Raw genomic sequence first — 20417 nt, 5'->3', positions numbered from 1 at the left:
CATAATAGAAATGGTTCTGAATTTTGTCACTACCAGAAATCAGAAATATATCCATTTTCGGGCTTCCCTGGTGGCGCAGTGGTTAAGAGTCCGCCTGCCGATGCAGGGGACACGGGTTCGTGCCCCGGTCCGGGAAGATCCCACATGCTGCGGAGCGGCTGGGCCCATGAGCCATGGCTGCTAAGCCTGCGCGTCCAGAGCCTATGCTCCGCAACGGGAGAGGCCACAACAGTGAGAAGCCCGCATACCGCAAAAAAAAAAAAGAAATATATCCATTTTCTTATTATTAAAATTTTGTTATTTTTTAACTCATGAAATGCATGCTCACTATATAACAAGCAAAATAACATACATCAAGATACATCATTGTTTTAGTTTGCCCCTTCATTGCTCCTTCCAGCACTCTCAGGGAGCCACTGCTAATGCCCTGAAATCTATCCTTCCACCCATGAGCTCGGGTATATATACATATACAATTTTTCATTTCTTTAAACAAACTAAAATACTTAATTTTATATTATACAAATTATCATGTAACCCTTTTTTCATTTAACAACATATTATGGACATTTGCTTCTGGTCAAGAAATTCTTTTTAGTTGAATAATATTCTAATTTAATTGTATATCCTAATGGAGTGGCAAATCCCATAATTTGGTCAATTCCTCCCCTACTTATGGACATTCAAGTTGTTTCCTGATTTTTGTTAAGCATTCTTGTCCACAGACAACTGAAGAGCACTAGAGTGTGCTGTCTGCAGGATAGTTGCCAGAAGAGGGAGTGCTGGGTCAGAGGGCTTGTATATTTTTAAGACATTACCACTTCCACATAAGGTTCTGGCAACTCACACTTCTCACAACAAATGTGTGTGTATGTGTTTGTGTATAAATACGGCCTATTTCCAGACTCCGTTGTTCTGTTCCTCTAATTTCTATTCCTATGTCAAAACCTTATTGTTTGATGAAAGTAGGATTGTAACAGTCAGTATCTGGAAAAGCAAGTGACCTCTGACCCCCTACCCCAACACTTTTTAAAAATGTCCTTGACTAGTCTTATACATTACTTATTCCTCCACATGAACTTTAAAATCATCTTGTCTGGTTCTTCACCCTCTGGAAAAATCAATTAGAATTCATATCAGATGTCTGTGTGTGTACTTATGTACATATACACACATATCATAAAAACATTATTTCTCTCAAATATATACATATTTAAGAGAGATTTGAGAGAAATGCATATATTTAAGAGAAATGACATTTTTATATTACATCCCATCCAGGAACATAACATTTGTCACCATTTAGACAGGTCTTATTCTATGTCCATCAAAAAGATTTTAGGTTTATCTTCTCTCAGTATTTACTGTCTATGCATAAATAACCATGTTGACACTAAAAGGGTTACCATGAAATAAAATGCATAGTTTCTAAAAGAAACAAGTTTGTAAGAAAGCACAACAGTATAGAGTGCTGAATAAATGGTACAAATTAAAAAATAAAAACAATAATTGCTATTGGAATTCAGCTGTGTAGTGAAAGATGCAGGCCTTGAAGAGAACACTGAAAGACAAAAGAAAGGAAGTCACTCTGAGTAGAAGACAAACATGAGAAGAGTTGTACATATGGAAAGGATCACTCTTTAGTTCTCTAGTTTACCAAGGACCTTGGAAGAATGCCTGGTACATAATAAGCACTTGATTGACATTTGAGTAAATGAATGAATGAAAAGCACAAGGCATATTTGTAAGGTAAACAAGTATGAAACTAAGTATTTATGAGCAGGACCATACAGAGATAAGACTGGAAATGTAAATGAGAGCCAGAATGCCAAGGGTACTAAATGTCAACCTAAGAACCAGCAAAAGTCATAAACTACAGAAATAAAGGAACCAACAGCCAGCTCCTAGGTTAACATTTAACCTCCTGGCTTCACTTTCCTTATTCAGAACATGAGACAATCTCTCTTCTGTCTTTAAAACAATAGGAATCAAAGTTCTTGATTAAGTGATATGATGAAAATATCATGAAAACATCACAGCACTTATTCTAGAAGATTCTCTGATACTGATATAAGGATGGCCTAGATCATGTTAGGAAGAGAGACTGGGGGGTTGGAGACTGGGAGGAAGTGGGAAAGGCTGTGTGTCAGGGGAGAGGAACAGGGCTAATTTAAATACAAAGTGATAAAGGTCAGAAATGAGATAAAGATGGTGGAAAGAAAACAATAAACATTAGAGATCTAACAAGATAGGATAGCTAGGACTTCCCTGGTGGCCCACTGGTTGAGAACCCGCCTGCCAACGCAGGGGACACAGGTTTGAGCCCTGGTCCAGGAAGATCCCACATGCCGCGGAGCAACTAAGCCCGTGTGCCACAACTACTGAGCCTGCGCTCTACAGCCCGCGAGCCACAACTACTGAAGCCCACGCACCTACAGCCCGTGCTCCACAACAAGAGAAGCCACTGCAATAAGAAGCCCGCACCACAACGAAGAGTAGCCTCCACCTGCCGCAAGCAGAGAAAGCCCACGCGCAGCTACGAAGACCCAATGCAGCCAAAAATAAATTAAATAAATAAATGAATGAATTAAAAAAAAAGAAATGAATGACATTAAAAAAAAAAAGATAGGATAGCTACAAAATATGGGCAGCTGTGAGGATGAATCCAAGAATTCTAACTGAGCTACTTGACAGCGTGGTACAATCTTTAATACATAAAAAGCAAATCAGGAAGAGCGCAAGTTTTGAGGTGGTGGAGTACAGACATGCAAAGTTCACAAGTGGCAATGTTCAGCAGGGTAGGGAAAGTGGGGCAAGAAGAGGCCAAGGCTATTGAGAATGACACCTGAAGTCATGTCAAGGGCAAAAAGAACACTACTCTGAACTGTTCAGCCTGACTGTATGCTCCTGAAATTGCTTCCAGCTCTTTCTCCCAGGTCATGGAGCTTAAAATAGGCCCAGGACTTTAGAATGAAGCCATAGGATTCTGCTCCTCGACTACTGAAGCTGCAACACTACCTCCCTCAGCCCACATGGACATTTTAAAGTTCAGATGGAAGAATAAATGCTGTAGAAGACCAAGAACATGTTGAGTCATTTGGGGTGGAGGTGAGAGAAGTCAGAGGACACCTGCTTTTCCACATAGTAACTCTGTCATAGGATTGGTCTCGAGACCATGTTAGATACTGCAGAACAGACGTCTACCCAGTTTCTAATAAAGAACTGGTCAGCCATGTCCAGCCTCACAGCATGAAGAAATATCCAATACCAAAGCAGCAAAAATTCATGCTCTCTTTTATACATTTTTTTCAAGCACCCGTTTGAAAGAGGAAATACGTTAACATGTTTAAAAAAAATTTGTAAGCCTAATGGGGGAAAAAGAAGAATATGAAGAATATGCACAAAGTTCCAGGAATACGAGAAGGTATTCCCGTCACAGAATCGGTACGTAGCTGAAAATTCTGTGGCTGTTTTGAGGTCTAAAAGGAGCCATTACTAACTATGACATGTGGGTCCTGTGTCATGGCCATTCTACGTTTATGTTTTTAGTCTTCTAAGTCAGAGTTTGAGGGCTGCAATGCTGTAGGCTGACACAGAACCCCCTCCATCCACAGGGCAGCTGGGGTTACTTCTGCCCGAGCTGCCCCTTCCATTTAGCCTTGTGTGCCACATAATTATTTTCTATACGATGTGGACTAAAGGAGAGCACTTATGGGACTCCAAAGGGATAAAAATCCAGCTCTACGTAATATTACTTCAATTTTTTAAAAAATGAAAACATATACCCAGCAAAATATTTTCAAGATGAAAACAACCTGCTTTTCAAAGTATTCTCTAGGATAAGCTGAAATTGTGCTTAAAACTCTTACCGGCTTCTTTGGCAATGGAACAGTATACGGTGGGGAACCAAGAACCATCTCAAAGAGCTTGTCTGAGTAAGGTATGGTTTTCTCTACATTTTTCCGGAAATGGGAATCCCATTTGGCATACAGGATAGTGCCACCGATACCGCCACCAACAAACAAGATGCCAGCTCCAGCAATTTTGCTAGGAGACAACCTAAGTGAAAGAAACAGGAAACACATTTTTATTTTTTGGCTCTCCTAAACCTACTTCCTTAGACTAATGTAAGAGTCTCAAAGACCTCAAGCCTCTATTTCTCTACCACGGATTCAGATCACAGCAGCCCCGTTTATCACCACAGCTGCACATCACCTTTCCCTGATTTGTTTTTTAATATGTTCACAACAAAAAATAATATTTCTTTATGGATAATTTTTTAACACAGTAATATCTAGGATAGGAAGAATGAAGCAATCTTCCCTCTAACACTTAAAACTTAGCATGTTCAGGGACTTCCCTGGCGGTCCAGTGGTTAAGAATCCGCCTTCCAATGCAGGGGGTGCAGGTTTGATCCCTGATCAGGGAGCTAAGATCCCACATGCCTCCTAGACTTTAAAAATGGTCCACATCAAAAAAAAAACAAACCTTGGCATGTTCACAATCATGAGGCTTCCTTTGAACCCAAAAAACAAGTATCACTAATTTTCAACAGTCCTCTCCCTTAAACATTTCCATAAATACAATAAAACAAATGTCAAGTAGAACAAATACTTTTAAAGTTCCAACGTGCTGAGTTCTGGATGTATATCTATTTGCCATAAAGGGGTGGGTGGGGGGTCTACCTTGGATGCCATCCAGTCACCAAAGAACCAAAAGGAGCACCCTGACAAATTTTCGCCTACAAATAAATAATGCTCCAAAGATATTATGGCAAAGCTCCAGTGTTTGTACCCCTTAAAAAAAAAAGATTTTATGCAGACATTCTCATATCCAAAGAACGAACACACACACACGCCCCTCAGCATACAGTTAAAAGCCTATTTATTTACAGGGAGACATGCTACATACCGAGAACCGCCTGGAGTGGAGTATCTACGGCATGGTCGCAATGGACGGAGTACAAACCTCCCACAAAGACAACTCTAGAGAAGAAGGAAAAAACACCACAACCAATAGAGTTATAAGAATCTGGGAGGACTTTAGGGTTGGGAACTCAGTAGCAGTACTTTTATTACCAATACAAACGTCTTCATTAAACAAAAATTTATTTTACTTTCAGAAACCAACTTACCTTACCATGAAACATATTTACAAACCCTTAAAAACAGTGATGCTTCCTACGCCCCAAAGACTCATATAAAACGACTTTTAAGATTTCAAAAAACAGGGACTATGAGACCATGATCAATTAGCATTTTTTTATATTGAGGTACAGTTGATGTATGGTGTAAGTTTCAGGTGCACAACATAGTGATTCACAATTTTTAAAGGTTATATTCTATTTATAGTTATTATAAAATACTGGCTATACTTCCTGTGTTGTACAATATAGCCTTGTAGCTTATTTATTTTACAAATGGCAGTTTGTATCTCTTAATCCCCTACCCCTGTCTTGCCTCTCCCCACTTCACTCTCCCCACTGATAAGCACTGATTTGTTCTCTATATCTGTGAGTCTGTTTCTGTTATATTCACTAGTTTGTTGTATTTTTTAGATTCCATGTATAAGTGATATCATATAGTACTTGTCTTTGTCTAATTTATTTCACTTACCATAATGTCCTCCGAGTCCATCCATGTTGCTCAAATGGCAAAATTTCATTCCTGTTTATGGCTGAGTAGTATTCCATTTTATACACTCACACACACAGACACACACAGACACACACACACCTTCTTCATCTGTTGGTGGACACTTAGGTTGCTTCCATCTCTTGGCTATTGTAAATACTGCTGCTATAACACTGGGGTGCCAATTAGCACTTTTAATGTTATGTATGCTAATTATTTCTTAGAGACGATTTGCCATGTTTTCTTTTTTATAAATTTATTTATTCATCTAAATCTCAAAGTTCATTTTGGTTTCTCCTAATATATAATTAGACTAAAAGTCAATAATTTTAAGAAAAAAAACTAAGTTTACTAATGTCATAAATGTTCATGTAAATACTTATCTCCATATAAGTTGTCTACCTTTACACAAAAGCAAATGATCAAGACAATGCTGTGTGATTTGTTTTAATCAAAGTAAAGCACATAACATCAAACGTTTCTTAACAAAATGTAGATCCCTTAAATAAAAGAAACAAATGGGCATCTAAATACTATTTGGGGAGGCTTTTGATAAACCTAAGGCCATGCATAGCTATCAATTAGAAATTTCAAACTTATTGTATCCAGAAATAAAATCTTTTTTTATACCAAGTAGGAAATCAAACAGCAGCAAGGGAAAAAAAAATGCTTTCTCTAGGTTCCTTGATGAAACTGCATCTAAGGAGTAACAGAAAAACACAAACTTTCTTTTAAAAGTATCTTAAATTTTAAGAAAATATATCACATGATCAGAGAGCACATGAAATTACTCTAGAATTATAGTTGCATCTACATTCTATTTGCCAAAGCCTAGAGGTAAACATCAAATTAACATATTAATACATTTGGGGGAGGAAAAACTGTATGTTTTACAACGTGTAAAGCAGCTATAATTGGTATTTTAAAAGTATTTCAATTATTACCTTTAGTGTAGAATTCTCAACTGAAATTACAAGAAAAGGGTGTTTTCCTACTGTTCTATAAAGCAGGTAGCATGAAATTTCAAACAGAATTGCATCTACTTTCATATATCAACAACTCCATTTTGTTCACTTAGGGATGAAATATTAGGAAACCATTAAAGTTGTGTTTTGTTTAAGAAAGCATTTTTTTACCTCAATGGGTATAAAAAGGTATGAGTCAAAAATGAAGGCACTGTTAACGGCGGACAATTAGCTAATTGGAACGTCAAGCAGCAAACATAATAATGGATCCTTGATTCTGTGTAATACAGAGCCAGATTCAACACTAGAGTCTGAGAACACCCTAATTCACAGCAATATATACTTTTTAACCTGCTCCTTTATCCATCTTCTACTTTTACCCTGCCCCTCTTCCCTCCCTTTGACAGATATATTTGATGTGATTGTAAGTTTACAGTTCCTAGCATTAAGTAAATTTAAAATCTGAAATTCAAAATCAAAATGTTTAGTTACATACAGAGTGAAGTCTCCCTCATGCTTCTGTCTTCCAGCCACTTAGATTCCCTCTCCATAGGCAACCAATGCTATCTGTTTCTTATATATTCAGATAGTTTGTGACGGAGAATTCCGGGCACGCCCCCTTTACACAAATGATACCATAACATACACCCAGTCCTGTACTAAAGTTCACTCAACAATATACACCTGAGCTCATTCTATATCAGCACATGAAAATCTTCCTACTGGATTTGAGTGATTCTGTACTCCACTGTATGGTTGGTTGTACGGCTGTTAGCATAACTGATGCCATCTTAGGCCCATACAGTTCCTCCTGTCCTTCCACAGACCCTGCCCAGGATGGTACTGTGTGGTAAATCGCTTCTCTGTCATCAAAGGCTTTGTAGTTAATAGATATTGTTTAATAATCATTAGGACCAGGGGGCCTCTACGCTCTGTTAGTCCCCAAACATTGAAGACCTTTGCTGACGTATTCCCTTACCCATGAGACCCGTTACCCACTCAATCATCTTGACTTAGGAATGCACGTCCTGTTCCCAAGCACGTACCCCTGTACTCTAGGTTAACTATAAAATCGTCCCAATAGCCCCTCAGACATGCGGAGTGCAGTTGTGAACGCTTCTGGATCATTGCCTGCTGGATCCCACCCTGTAAGTTACCCTATAATAAACTGATCTGTTGATTATGTGGAGCTGCCTGCCTTGTGTTTTGGTCTCAAGACGCTCTCAGTTTGGTGGGTACATTTCATTCCCTCTGGCCTCCAACAGTTGTCACTTAATATATTTAACCAGCCTCTTTTTGATGGTGACTGAGGTTTTGTTTAAATTTTTATTATAATAAACAATGAGAAACATACATCATTTGGGGTCAATTCCTAAAAGTATTCCTAAAAGTAAAATCTGAAATGTTGGTAAATATTGCTGTATTAGGGGCGTCCCTAGTGGCACAGTGGTTAAGAGTCCGCCTGCCAGTGCAGGGGATGGGGGTTCCCACAGCCTCTCCAACAGCCTTGCAGTGCAGTTTTAATCACAGTTTCCTTTGTTATGACTGTGCATCTTTTAATATATTTATTATCTATTTTACTTCCTTTTCTATGAACTGTCAGTGTATCCTCTGACCACTTTTAAATAAGATTGATCATCTTCATGTTCTAAGTGTTCTTTACATACAAAGAAAAATTAGCCATGTCCCTGCTACTTGCAAATGGTTTTATCCAGTTTGTGATACTTTTATAGCCAAAAGTGTCCATCTTTTATGATTTCCGGGTTTTCTCCTATTCTTCGAAAGTCACCCTCTGATGATAAAATAAGTCTTCCATGGTATTACTCTCATGGTTTCATCTTTTTTATATTTAAATCTTTGAATCCAGTGTAAAGTATATGGCATGGATTCAACTTTATTTTTTCTTAAATGTCTATTCAGTTGTCCCTAAATCGTAGACTGAATAATCCATTTTTTCCCCAACAATTTGAAATGCCACCTTAAAATATACTCAATTCCTTGATGCACTTAGATTTCCTAATTTGTTCCACTGTTCCACCTATTCACACACTTCTATTCATAGACTAACCCCACAATGTTTTAACTACTGCATCTTAGAATTAGGTTTTAACCTGGTAGAGCTAGTCCTCTCTTCTAGTACTATTCTTTTTCAGAATTTTTCTGGATATTCTTGCTTTTGCTTTTGTTTTTGAAAGCTGAGCTTTGAATTAAACAATTGTAAAAATGCACCAACTGTAATATGCACCCTGATTTAAGAAGGGATAAAACGTGAAAAAATTTATCTTTTATGACCAAAACATAGTAGCAATAAAAGGTTTCACACTTGGGACTTCCCTGGTGGCGCAGTGGTTAAGAATCCGCCTGCCAATGCAAGGGACATGGGTCTGATCCCTGGTCCAGAAAGATCCCACATGTGGCGGAGCAACTAAGCCCATGTGCCACAACTACTGAGCCTGTGCTCTAGAGCCCGTGAGCCACAACTACTGAGCCCACGCGCTGCAACTACTGAAGCCCGCACACCTAGAGCCCACGCTCTGCAACAAGAGAAAGCACCACAATGAGAAGCCTGTGCACCACAACAAAGAGTAGCCTCCGCTCGCCGCAACTAGAGAAAGCCCACGCACAGCAGTGAAGACCCGACGTAGCCGAAAAATTAATTTAAAAAAAGTTTCATACTTCTGTACAAAAAAAAGAAAATTGATTGTATCCTGAGGCAAATAAACAGGTTTTTTATCTGAAATAGTTGCTCCTGGTTTAAAAAATTTAAGTATCCTATTCATTAGGCTACCATCATAGTCTATGTTGCATTTCATATTCCAAACAGAGCTTTAAGAGTCAAAATACTTAAGTTTTTCATGGTTTTATCACCCAAGTATGAATCCCTAGATACAAAGTTTAGTCTTGCCTATTAAAAAAATATGGGTATCTTCTAAGTCTATTAATCCATAGGTCTTTTACTCTATAGGTGTTCCCTCCAGTAATTATTCTGTTGAAGAAATCTGTTTGTTCAACCTGCAGAATTTTCCACAGACTGGATTTTGTTCAAGGTGCAATTTAACACGTTCCTGTCCTCTGTATTTCCTGCAAGCTGGAGCTGGAACCAGACACTTGATCAGATTCAGGTTTACTCTCTTTGGCAAGACTTTAGGGGGTGGTGTTTTCTTTCATCGGGAGGTACACAACATCTGCTTGCCTCTCTTTTTGTGCTGTTATCAATTGTGCTGATGTACAATGTCTAGATCCATTAATTTATTGGAAGTTGCAAAAAGTGGTCTCTAATTTTATTTTTCATTTATAATTTGACGTATTTTATAGAGATGCTTCCCCTCATCTACAATTTGATTACTCAATAGTACAGTTCACAGAGGAAAGGAGGATAAATGGTTGATTCTTTTTATCCTTTTATCCAGTTATCCTCTGATGATGAACAATTGTGCGGTTTTTTGGTTTTCATTTATTAATTGTGACAGATTGTATTTTCCAAAAACTGCTATAGTTCACAGCTCACATGCTTTTCTAGAACCTTGCCACTTCCCCAGAACCTTGCAAGCTCATGAGACCCCAAGAACCTCCTAATGGAACCTCCTTAGAAATGAAAGATATTTACTTATATGTTATTTCCTTATAAGTATATACAATACAATATAATTTTTATCTGTATAATAATAAATATTATTTACCATAAAAGAATAAATAAAGACTAGGTTTGGGGTGATCTGTTTTACAGCTATAACCAAACAGATGCTTGTACCTGGAAATAGGGTGCTACTATAAAACATAAAGCACGTGTTAATGACTTTGGGACTGGGGGGTGGGGAGTGAAAGTTGGAAGGGCCTTGAGGAGACTGTTAGCAGAAGCCTAGTGGCCTTCACAGAAGCTGTCTTGGTGAGGGCTTAAGAAAAGTGAGAAAAATATTTTTGGAACCTGGAGGAAAAAGGGATCTTTGTATGTAGTGGCAGAAGTTTATCAAAATTGTCACCCGTGGTAAGACGTGGAAAATAGAAAATTAGGTATAGCTGTACCTAATGAACTGATGGATTTAGCTAAAGACAGTACTAAGCAGAACGTTCACAAGTGCCAACTGCTTCCTTTTAGCAGAGTATGATAAGGATAGCGCCAAGCTTCTGAAAGACAAACAAACCGAAAAACACTGTTTAGCTTTCAAGCAAAATTTGAAGGAAATATAAAGGAGCTAGTAAAAAAAAAAAAAAAAAGGAGCTAGTACTTGGTGGGTTAAAAAATAAGACTGTTTCTCATTCTCAGCCTCTCCAGTTAGCAACGATCCTTTAAGACCTCAGAAAGATCTCAGGAGGTGCTCCTCACAGAACTTTTTATACTGAGAAAAGGCCCACTAAGGACCTTAAGAGTATGCATCCCATATTCTTTTTATTAAACAACAGGGCAGCTGAGAATCTTAGGGGTTTGAGACCACAGCAGCCTCACAGGGAGCCCAAAATTGGAGAAGAGCTTATTCTGATCAGATTTGTGGGTGTGGCTCTTCTCTAATGGAGAACACTCCAGTAAGACCCACAAGAAACCCACAGAGTCATTAAGATGAAAAACAGGCCGGCCTGGATTTAAAGGTGAAGAGTATAAAACAAATAGAGGTTTTGGGCCTCTAGAACCTCTACAGACAGAAAGCAGTCTGAGAAAACGATTCAGCTGCCAACAGGCGACACATCTGGAAAAGGAAGGATGGGGCTTCCCTGGTAGCGCAGTGGTTAAGAATCCACCTGCCAATGCAGGAGACATGGGCTCGAGCCCTGGTCTGGGAAGATCCCACATGCCGTGGAGCAACTAAGCCCGTGCACCACAACTACTGAGCCTGCGCTCTAGAGCCCGCGAGCCACAACTACTGAGCCCACGTGCTGCAACTACTGAGCCCGCGCGCCTACAGCCCGTGCTCCGCACCAAGAGAAGTCACCACAATGAGAAGCCCGCGCACAGCAACCAAGATCCAGCGCAGCCAAAAATAAATAAATTAATTAATAAACAGAAAAGGAAGGATGATTCAAAGGGTGAAACCTGAAGCCCAGAGGGTAGAACCAAGAGCTATGGAGAGGGACTTCCCTGGCGGAGCAGTGGTTAATACTAAGCGCTTCCACGGCAGGGGGCTCGGGTTTGGGGAACTAAGATCCTACATGCTGCGCAGTGCAGCCAAAAAAAAAAGAGCTATGGAGAAACATTCCCAAGCAAGAAAACTAAGTCCTAATTAAGCAAGCAGCAACATGTGTCAGTTGGATTTGACATTTGTTATGAACAGTGACTGCTGTGTGCCTCTTTGGAAGGGAGTGTCACACTATACTGTGTGTAGGGTATATGGGGAACAGATAACTTGTCTCTTTAGTTCACAGGTCTTTAGACTGAAAGGAAAAGCACTTAAGGAACTGTACCCAACAGACCACATTCAAGATGTCTTACCTGCAAAGGGATCTGACTTGATGGCAAGATCCTGGTCCGTTAGTCTAAGCCTGATGCTGTGATGGGATGAGGTTTTGGAGGGTTATGAGGAAGGCTGTGAATGTATTTACATGTGGGAGGAATGCAAGTTGTCATGGCTACAAGGCAGACTGTATTGTCCAAAACTGACTACAACAATATTTCCTGTAACACATGCTCTTCCAGAAACTTGCTACTCCTCCAGCAAACTGAGCCCTTCCCTGGAACAAGGGCATGCCTTAGTTACTAATTTACTAATAGAGGGCAGTGAAAGTGAGGCTCTGTGACTTCTGAGACCAAGACATAAAGGGGATACAGTTTCTGCCTGGCTCTGCCCCTCATCACACTTGCTCTTGGAACACAGCCGCCAAACTGGGAGGAAACCCAGACACACATGTAGGTGTTCCAGCCAACAGACCCACTGAGGTCTCAGCTGCAGCCAGTATCAGCTGTCAGACACGGGAGTGAGGAAGCCTTTGAGATGACTCTAGCCCCAGCCACGGCCTGACTACAACCTCACGAGGGACACAAAATGCCCAGCTGAGGCCAGAAACCCCCAGAACTGAGGGAGGCAGTCAATAAATCTTTTACCCCAAGCTCAAGGTGCCTTAGCAAACCAAAACAGGATCTTTATCAACTCATGGATTTAAACACTTCTGATGAACTTAAACCAGTTGCAACTGTTATCCTTTTGAAAACTCAAATTGTCCCATTTCCGGCTAATGGATGCTACTTCAAGTTTATTATATATTATTTTATATTACTTTAATTTTATATATATATATATATAAGTCTAGCTCTGTATATATCAGGCCATCTGCAACTGCCTGGTGTTGAGTGTTTTGTTTTTTTCTCTGTGTGGTAAAATTCGCTTATAAAATTCACCATTTTAAAGTGTACGTTTCAGAGGCATTTAGTACATCCACAATGCTGTACAACCATCGCCGTCACCTAGCTCCGGAACAGTTTCATCACTCCAAAAGTAAACTCCTGTACCAACTAGGCAGTCTCCCCATTTTCCCTTCTCCCCAGCTCCTGTCAGCCACTCTCTACTTTCTGGCTCTACATTGGCAGGTGGATTCTTAACCACTGCACCACCAGGGAAGCCCCAAAACATTCTTTAATTTTGTGAAATCCAATTTATCTTGTGTCTTTTGGTGTCACGTGTAAGAAACCACTTCCAAATCCAAAGTCTACCTTCAGAACCCTCTTTCTTAAGCACCAAACTAAACTCTCTTTATTTATATAAACTAAACGTCCTAACTTTAACACACAAAATACTGGACACTTCTTAGTTCTGGAATACCTTTTTATTAATAATAACCAACAATGTACAAAAGACAATACTGTTTCAAAACAATTTGCCTTGACATATAGCCTTGTAATAAATGTTATAAGGTTAGCATTGCTGCTTCCAACCTATAGAAACATGATTTTAACAAACAAAACCCCAAAAAGCAAGTTAAAACACACAATTCCCATGTAATGTTCTTGCAAAGACCACTTATTCCTTAGCTCTTCCAAATTAAAGTGAACATATAAAAAGAAACCACAATCCTGGAAACAGAGACTATAATACAAGTCCCCTCATGTGAACCCTATCTGGAGGTTGCAGGTTTCCCTTCTAGATGTGGCCGTTTGCTGTAACTGACATTTCGGTTTTGAGATTTGCAATAAGGATTCCTCCCACACAAACAAAAGGTATCCCGAAGTTAATGGCAAGTTCTACATTTAAATTACAGATTAATATCCAACAACTCTTTCTATAGTTGACTAAAAATATTTTATAGGAATCATGCATTAAGGTTAAAAATATATCACATACACAAATCCAATTAAGTTTGGCATGAAAGCAGTATTATTTCCCAGTAAAAACATATTCTATAGGAGAAAAAGTGCTTTTCAGTTATGACAAGGAAATAGCAGACATTCATCAGTATGGCAAAAGCAGTTTTCTCTAGTTTTCTCTGCATATACGTGTGAAAATATATATTACCTATATACTCTCAATCTTCTGTTCTAAGTTATGATGTAAAATGTATTTCAAAATGGTTTGAAAGCAATTGGTCCAGAGAAATGAAAATGAAGAATAATAAAAAAGGATTCTAGACTTCCCTGGTGGCGCAGTGGTTAAGAATCTGCCTGCCAATTCAAGAGATATGGGTTCCAGCCCTGGCTGGGAAGATCCCACATGCCGCAGAGTAATTAAGCCCCTGAGCCACAACTACTGAGCCCGCGTGCCACAAATACTGAAGCCCAAGCACCTAGAGCCTGTGCTCCGTAACAAGAGAAGCCACTGTAATGACAAGCCCACGCACCACAACGAAGAGTAGCCCCTGCTCGCTGCAACTAGAGAAAAGCCTGTGCGCAGCAATGAAGACCCAACACAGCCAAAAATTAAAACAATAAATTTATTTTAAAAAAAAAGGATTCTAATATGCATAGAAGCAAACAGGCTGCATCATATACTAAACTACTTTCTACCACGTGTGCCTCACTACCTACATCTATTATTGAGTAACAGTGTTTTATAACCCTAATGAAAAGAAAGAATTCCAGAAGATGACAGCTAAAAATGTCCACACACAAGTTCAGTCCTAAATTAGCCCTGATATCAAACTTGGTCTTAGTTAAATAAGCTAGCTTAGTCAACCCTCAAAAATAATGTTTCTTTCGCTTTTTCAAAATTATAAGCAGATAAGATCAATGCACGTGCAGATGACCACTCCCGAATTTGTAGTCTGGGAGAGGGCCAGGCTAGGCTGAAAGCCCAGGTCCTCCAAACCCAAGGCCCACCTCAAAAAAGGCTGGGCCTGGCCATGCAGTCCTGGGACTAAAAGAAGACAGATGGTGTTAGGTCTGGGAAGTAAAGTGAGGAAGAGTCAGAGCTCTGAAGCTCATTTCTGGGAAAGAAAGAAAGAGCAATTCATTTCTGCTGAATACCCACATGTAAGGAATTTAAGGATGATTAAGTCCACACATTGAGGATAAGCTAGATGCCAGCCGTGATGGTAAATTTTTTATGTCAACTTGGAAGGTGTTTTTGGATGAAATTAACATTTGAATCAATGAACTATGAATAAAACAGGTTGCCTTCCATAATATGGGTGGGCCTCAGACAGTCAATGGAAGACCTGAATAGAACAAAAAGACCAGTCTCCCCAAGCCAAGAGGGAATTCTCCGGCAGAATGCCTTCAGACTGGAACTGCACCATCGGCTCTCCTGGGTCTCCAGTTTGCCAGCCTTCAGACTGAAAATGCACCACAAGCTCCTCTGGGACTGTGCATATCAAGCCTGCCAGCCTCCACAACTGCATGGGCCAATTCCTTATAGTAAATCTTTCTATCTACATCGGTTCTGTTTCTCTGGAGAGGTTCTAAAACCTATGGAGGTTTAAGTTTAAGGGAGGTCCCATCCACTTGCAGAAATTAAGAAAAATTCACAGAACACATTTATTCTTTCATTCAAACATGTCATTCTTTCATTCAAATGACACATTCATTCACAAATGACACATCTTTATTTACTGAGCACCTATTAGGAGCTGGGACTACTGTGAGTACTGATATGGATACAGTCCCTTTGAGGAGCTTCCATTTTAATGTGGAAAATACACAATAAATACACAGTATGTCAGGTGGTGGTAGGGGCTACAAAGTAAAACCAAGTAGGGTAAGGGTAAGTTCAGAGTGATGCAAAGGAGAGAGTGCTCAGAGGTCTGTTTTAGATAGGGAAGGCCTCTCTGAAGGGAAGGTGATAGCTGAGAAAATATCTGAAGGGAGTGAGAGCTAAGCAAAGATGTGTGGGAGAACTTCAGGGTAAACAGCAAATGAAAAGGCAGTGAGAAGAAGAGAATGAGGCCGAGTAGAAAAATAAGATATGCAAAGAGCCAGATCATGAAGGGCCCAGGGGGCACGGTAAAGACTTTAGATTTTACTCTGATGAGACGGGATGTCACGGGAGGGCAGGACATGGTCTGTATGCTTTTTTAAAGGCCTTTGTTAACAACTAGGTGAAGAACTGACTCTAGGAGGGCAACAGTAAAAGCCAGAAGACATTTAAGAAGATGCTGTGTGGTGTGGGGCTTCCCTGGTGGCGCAGTGGTTGGGAGTCCGCCTGCCGATGCAGGGGACATGAGTTCATACCCCGGTCCAGGAAGACCCCACATGCCGCGGAGCGGCTGGGTCCGTGAGCCATGGCTGCTGAGCCTGTGTGTCCAGAGCCTGTGCTCCACAACGGGAGAGGCCGCGGCAGTGAGAGAGGCCCGTGTACAGCAAAAAAAAAAAAGAAGATGGTGTGATGGAGTGTAAAGGATTTTGACAAAATCAAACAAGAATTTAGAAATTTGAGTACAAAGTTCAAAAGCAGAGGCTAGACAATCATCTGCTTAGGGATTAAAATTCTAGGAACTGATGTAATCCCAGTAAGAGAGCATATAAAGAGATGGGACAGTATCATTACATGCCTCTTAGAATGGCCAAAATCCCCAACACTGACCACAACCAAATGCTGGTGAGGCTGTGGAGCAACAAGAACTCTCATTCACTGCTGCTGGGAATGCAAAACGGTACAGCCATTTTGGAAGATAGAGGGGCAGTTTCTTACAAAACAAAGCATATTCTCACCATATGATCCAGCATATGTGCTCCCTGGTATTTACACAAAGGAGCTGAAAATGTATGTCCACGTAAAAACGTGCACTGAAAAGTTTACTGCATCTTTATTCTTAACTGCCAAACCTTGGAGGCAACCAAGATGTCCTTCAGTAGGTGAATGGATAAATAAACTGTGGTACAGCCAGACAATGGAATATTTTTCAGCACTAAAAAAATGATCCATCAAGCCATAAAAAGACATGGAGGAACCTGAAGTATACTAAGTGAAAGAAACCAATCTGAAAAGGCTACATTCTGTATGATTCCATCTATATGACATTCTGAAAAAAGCAAAACTATGGAGACAGTAAAGAGACTGGTGGTTGCCAGGAGGTGGGGCTAGGCAAGTGATGAATAGGTGGAGCACAGAGGATTTCTAGGACAGTGAAAATACTCTATATGATACCATAGTGATGGATACATACCATCATACATGTGTCTCAATCCACAGAACGTACAACATCAAAAGAGAACGCTAGTGTCAACAACGGATGTTGGGTGATTATGATATGTCAATGTAGGTTCATCAATTGTAACAAATGTAACACTCCGGTGGCAGACGTTAATACAGGGGGAGGCTATGCATCCCTCAGGCACAGGGTATATGGGGAATGCCCTCTAGTTTGCTGTGAATCTAAAACTGCTCTGAAATAATGTCTTAAAAGAAAAGAGAAAGGGGGAGAGGGGGAAAGTTCATTGGGGTACCAGAGTTCCTAGAGGTACAAGAAGAAGTCGACTCAACAAAGGAAAATAAAAGAGATGAAGGGTAAAATGGGACCCAAGATACTACATGAGAAGAGCAAAAAGAGTTTCACAACGCAGCAGGAGCAAATACTATAGAATGAATGAGGAGATAAGAAGAATAAACCAATGAATTTTTCAAGATAGCAGCTTTAGGAAGGTAAGAAATCTTGGTTGCAGGCTAGAAAAGGGTTCATATTTTAATATGAAGTTTTAACCAGTTTTCTCCTAATTTCCTAATTGGGATCCCATTAAGTGGAAAATATTTTGATAAAGGCAAGGAAGGAAAAAGTAGTTTTGGACTTCAGGGCAGACAGAGACAGATCAGTGACAACCATGATGTAACAAGACTGGGCCTGAAAGGAGAGCTCCGAAAACATACCTCACCAGTTCTGCCCTGAAAGGCAGTTATGCTTCCTCCAACCTCCTAGCCCCACTTGGGCAGTATGATAGGCCAGATTCTAAGTCGGCTTCCATGATCTCTGCCCCCTGCAGTTAAGCCCATGATTAGAGTAGTATGGCAAAAGGGATTTTGCAGATGTAATTAGGTTTCTAATCAGTTGACTTGAACTAATCAAAAGGGAGTTACCCAGGTGGGCCTGGCCTAATCACATAAGCCGTTTAAATCTGGGTCTGGAGATCAGAAACAGGGAAGTTAAGAGAAATTTTGAAGTCTAAGAGACAAGCTCCTGGTAGCCTGCAAGAAAGTAAACATCTGTGTTACAAACTGCCTCTGAGGACCTTGCAGCAAGGAACTTCAGACAGCCCCCAGGAAGGGTGAGGTGACAGCTAGCAAGAAAACAGGGACTTCAGCCCTACAGCTGCAAGGGACTGAATTCTGCCAACAAACTGAAGGAGCTTAGAAGAGAAGCTCCAAATGAGAACCACAGCAGGGAAAACACTTTGCATCCTTGTGTGACAACGAGCAGAGAACCCCGACCATTCATGTCCAGAAACACTAAGATAATAAATGTGTTGTTTTAAGCTACTCAATCTGTGGCACCTGTTATAAAGCAACAGAAAACTAACACTACCCCGCACTTTCCTACAGAACAGACTGCTTCTCTTACCCTGGAAACGAAAGGGGAGATAAGCAAACTTGAAAAAAAAAAAGCTTGACTTTTATTTCTAACTCGCTGTGCCCAGGGAGTTTGCTCAATTGCTTGAGTCACAGGACCTGTTTTGCAAATACCACATTTTGCCAAAATACCAATTTTCTTTAAATTGTGAGCAATGGGAATAGGTTTCCTTTTTTAATTTCAGAAAATTACTTTGATAATTATGCAGAAATAAAAATAACTGGGTGTCTGGGCTCCTTGAATGTCTGCCAAAGTCGTCCCAGCACCTGAAGACACAGATCCTCAGGCTAATCTCAGAAATGAGCACAAGGTCATGACGCCTAACCTTCCTCGAGTACCAGGTGTTCGAGCTCCATATTACAATCTTTCATTAGCTCAAGAAGTGTTCTCCGCTACGAAAAGAAAGGCAGCCCCTCCTGATTAATTACAATCTTGACCCCCCCCCCCCCAAAATGCGGACTCTAGCAGTCCAGGCACCTCCTTATTAAGATGCAACAAGCCAAGGCTATGCATGTCCTGCTGGGAACTGCAGTTTTCCGTCGACCTTCAACCACTGGCTGCGCGAAACCTATCAAGCGCCCAACCGGCGACCCGGGCGCCAGCAGCCTCAATTGGTCCTAGACTGGGGCAGCGCGGGGCTGATTGGATGGCATGTCCCCGAAGCCGTGCCTCCCGTCCTACGCCCGCCTCCCCGCCACCTTCTCTTCTCCACGCCCCATCCCTATTCAGCAATAACCCTCAAGTCATTCCAGTCCATCGAACTGCCGAATTGACTGCCTCGAGGGCTCACCGCGGACTCTCGCGATAAGGGCGGCCCTGAGACACGCCTCTGTCCCCAGGCCTAGGCAGAGCCAAAGCCTCCCTTATTTTCCGCCGGCTGCCGGGAGTCAGTTTCACCACGCGCTCTCTCCCGGCGCCCGCGTCCTCACCTGGGCGGTGGAGGTCACGCCGGATAACTGACAGGCTCGCAGCATCTCTGCGGGGCTGACCGCGCTGCAGGTGTAAGTGGGAGCTAGGGCAGCGGCGCAAGTAGGGGAAACCTTGCGTCCGTGCGTGCTTGCGTCCGTGCCGCCTCTCCGCGCCGGGCGTACCGGAAGGGCAGCCAACGCCACTGCGCACGCGCAGCTCCCTCTCGCCCGTGTCCAGGCCGCTGGGAGAGGGTGGGCCCTGCTTAGACGGAAGGGGCGATTTCTCCTTCCGGGTCGCGCTCGGGGCTCTTGGCTGTTACCCCAAGCTCGGGTTACTGGGTGATTGAGGTGGGTAGCAGTGCGTCTGGACCTCGGGCTCTGGTCCGCGCGGAAACCGGGCAGGTGTGACTCCGGAGAATTCAAACAAGAAAGCATCTCAGCTGTTTCTGTCAGCTGGATATTTCGTAGAAAGGAATGGATTTGCCCAAAGTTACGTAAACAGTGGTGTTGTCTCGGTTTGCGCGTTCTGTTCGTTTGGCAGCCCTTCTTCCGGGAGTCATCCTGCTTGTGGGAGACTGGGTGAAAGAACACTGGGGAGATCTTTGTGCAGAATGTGTCGTTCAGGAATCTAATAAATAGCACAGCAGGAATAGAAACCCTGATTCTTCGGGTTCCACAGCTTCTACTCCTTCATATTAAACCACACCGCCTTCTTCACCAAGTTTTTATTTTAGAAAGATAATTTTGGTCGCAATCTGTGGGATGGATGGGAAGATGAGGTCAGTGCAGAAACACTGTTCAAAGTATTCCACTGAGCCTGTAATCAAGGTAACACACGTTAAATACTGAACACCGTATTCAATGCTATTAGTACTAATTATGATCTTACCGTCAATATATCGTAGAAACTAAATAACTTGTGTGTCTCTTGCGTTTGCAAAGTACTTTTGAGGGGACTGCGTTCTACTTTGGTGGGAATAAGACTGAATTGACGC

At 41.2% G+C, this 20417-nt stretch overlaps 2 protein-coding genes across 7 annotated transcripts in view; both read right to left on the bottom strand.

Annotated features, from left to right (window-relative positions):
- Positions 1-19645, bottom strand: part of IMMT (inner membrane mitochondrial protein) — a 48554-nt gene extending 28909 nt beyond the window's left edge. For 4 of the 5 annotated variants that reach the window (XM_027129124.1, XM_027129125.1, XM_027129126.1 and 1 more), the window contains exons 1-3: positions 19444-19645; positions 4912-4985; positions 3870-4059 (exon numbers count right to left, since the gene is read on the bottom strand). In XM_027129124.1, the coding sequence (XP_026984925.1) occupies positions 3870-4059; positions 4912-4985; positions 19444-19488 (309 nt within the window). In that variant the 5' untranslated portion in view covers positions 19489-19645. The remainder of the gene's footprint in view (positions 1-3869; positions 4060-4911; positions 4986-19443) is intronic. The other variant, XM_027129128.1, reaches the window with a different exon arrangement.
- Positions 19646-20138: 493 nt separating this feature from the next.
- The window catches only part of REEP1 (receptor accessory protein 1), a 129948-nt gene continuing 129669 nt past the window's right edge, over positions 20139-20417 (bottom strand). The window contains exon 8 of one of the 2 annotated variants that reach the window (XM_027129146.1): positions 20139-20239. In XM_027129146.1, the coding sequence (XP_026984947.1) occupies positions 20148-20239 (92 nt within the window). In that variant the 3' untranslated portion in view covers positions 20139-20147. The remainder of the gene's footprint in view (positions 20240-20417) is intronic. The other variant, XM_027129142.1, reaches the window with a different exon arrangement.

Source organism: Aethalodelphis obliquidens, unplaced genomic scaffold, assembly GCF_003676395.1.
Source record: "Aethalodelphis obliquidens isolate GAN/ISIS:26980383/991018 unplaced genomic scaffold, ASM367639v1 scaffold35, whole genome shotgun sequence".
NCBI lineage: Eukaryota > Metazoa > Chordata > Mammalia > Artiodactyla > Delphinidae > Aethalodelphis > Aethalodelphis obliquidens.
This window is presented reverse-complemented; position numbering and strand designations above follow the sequence as displayed.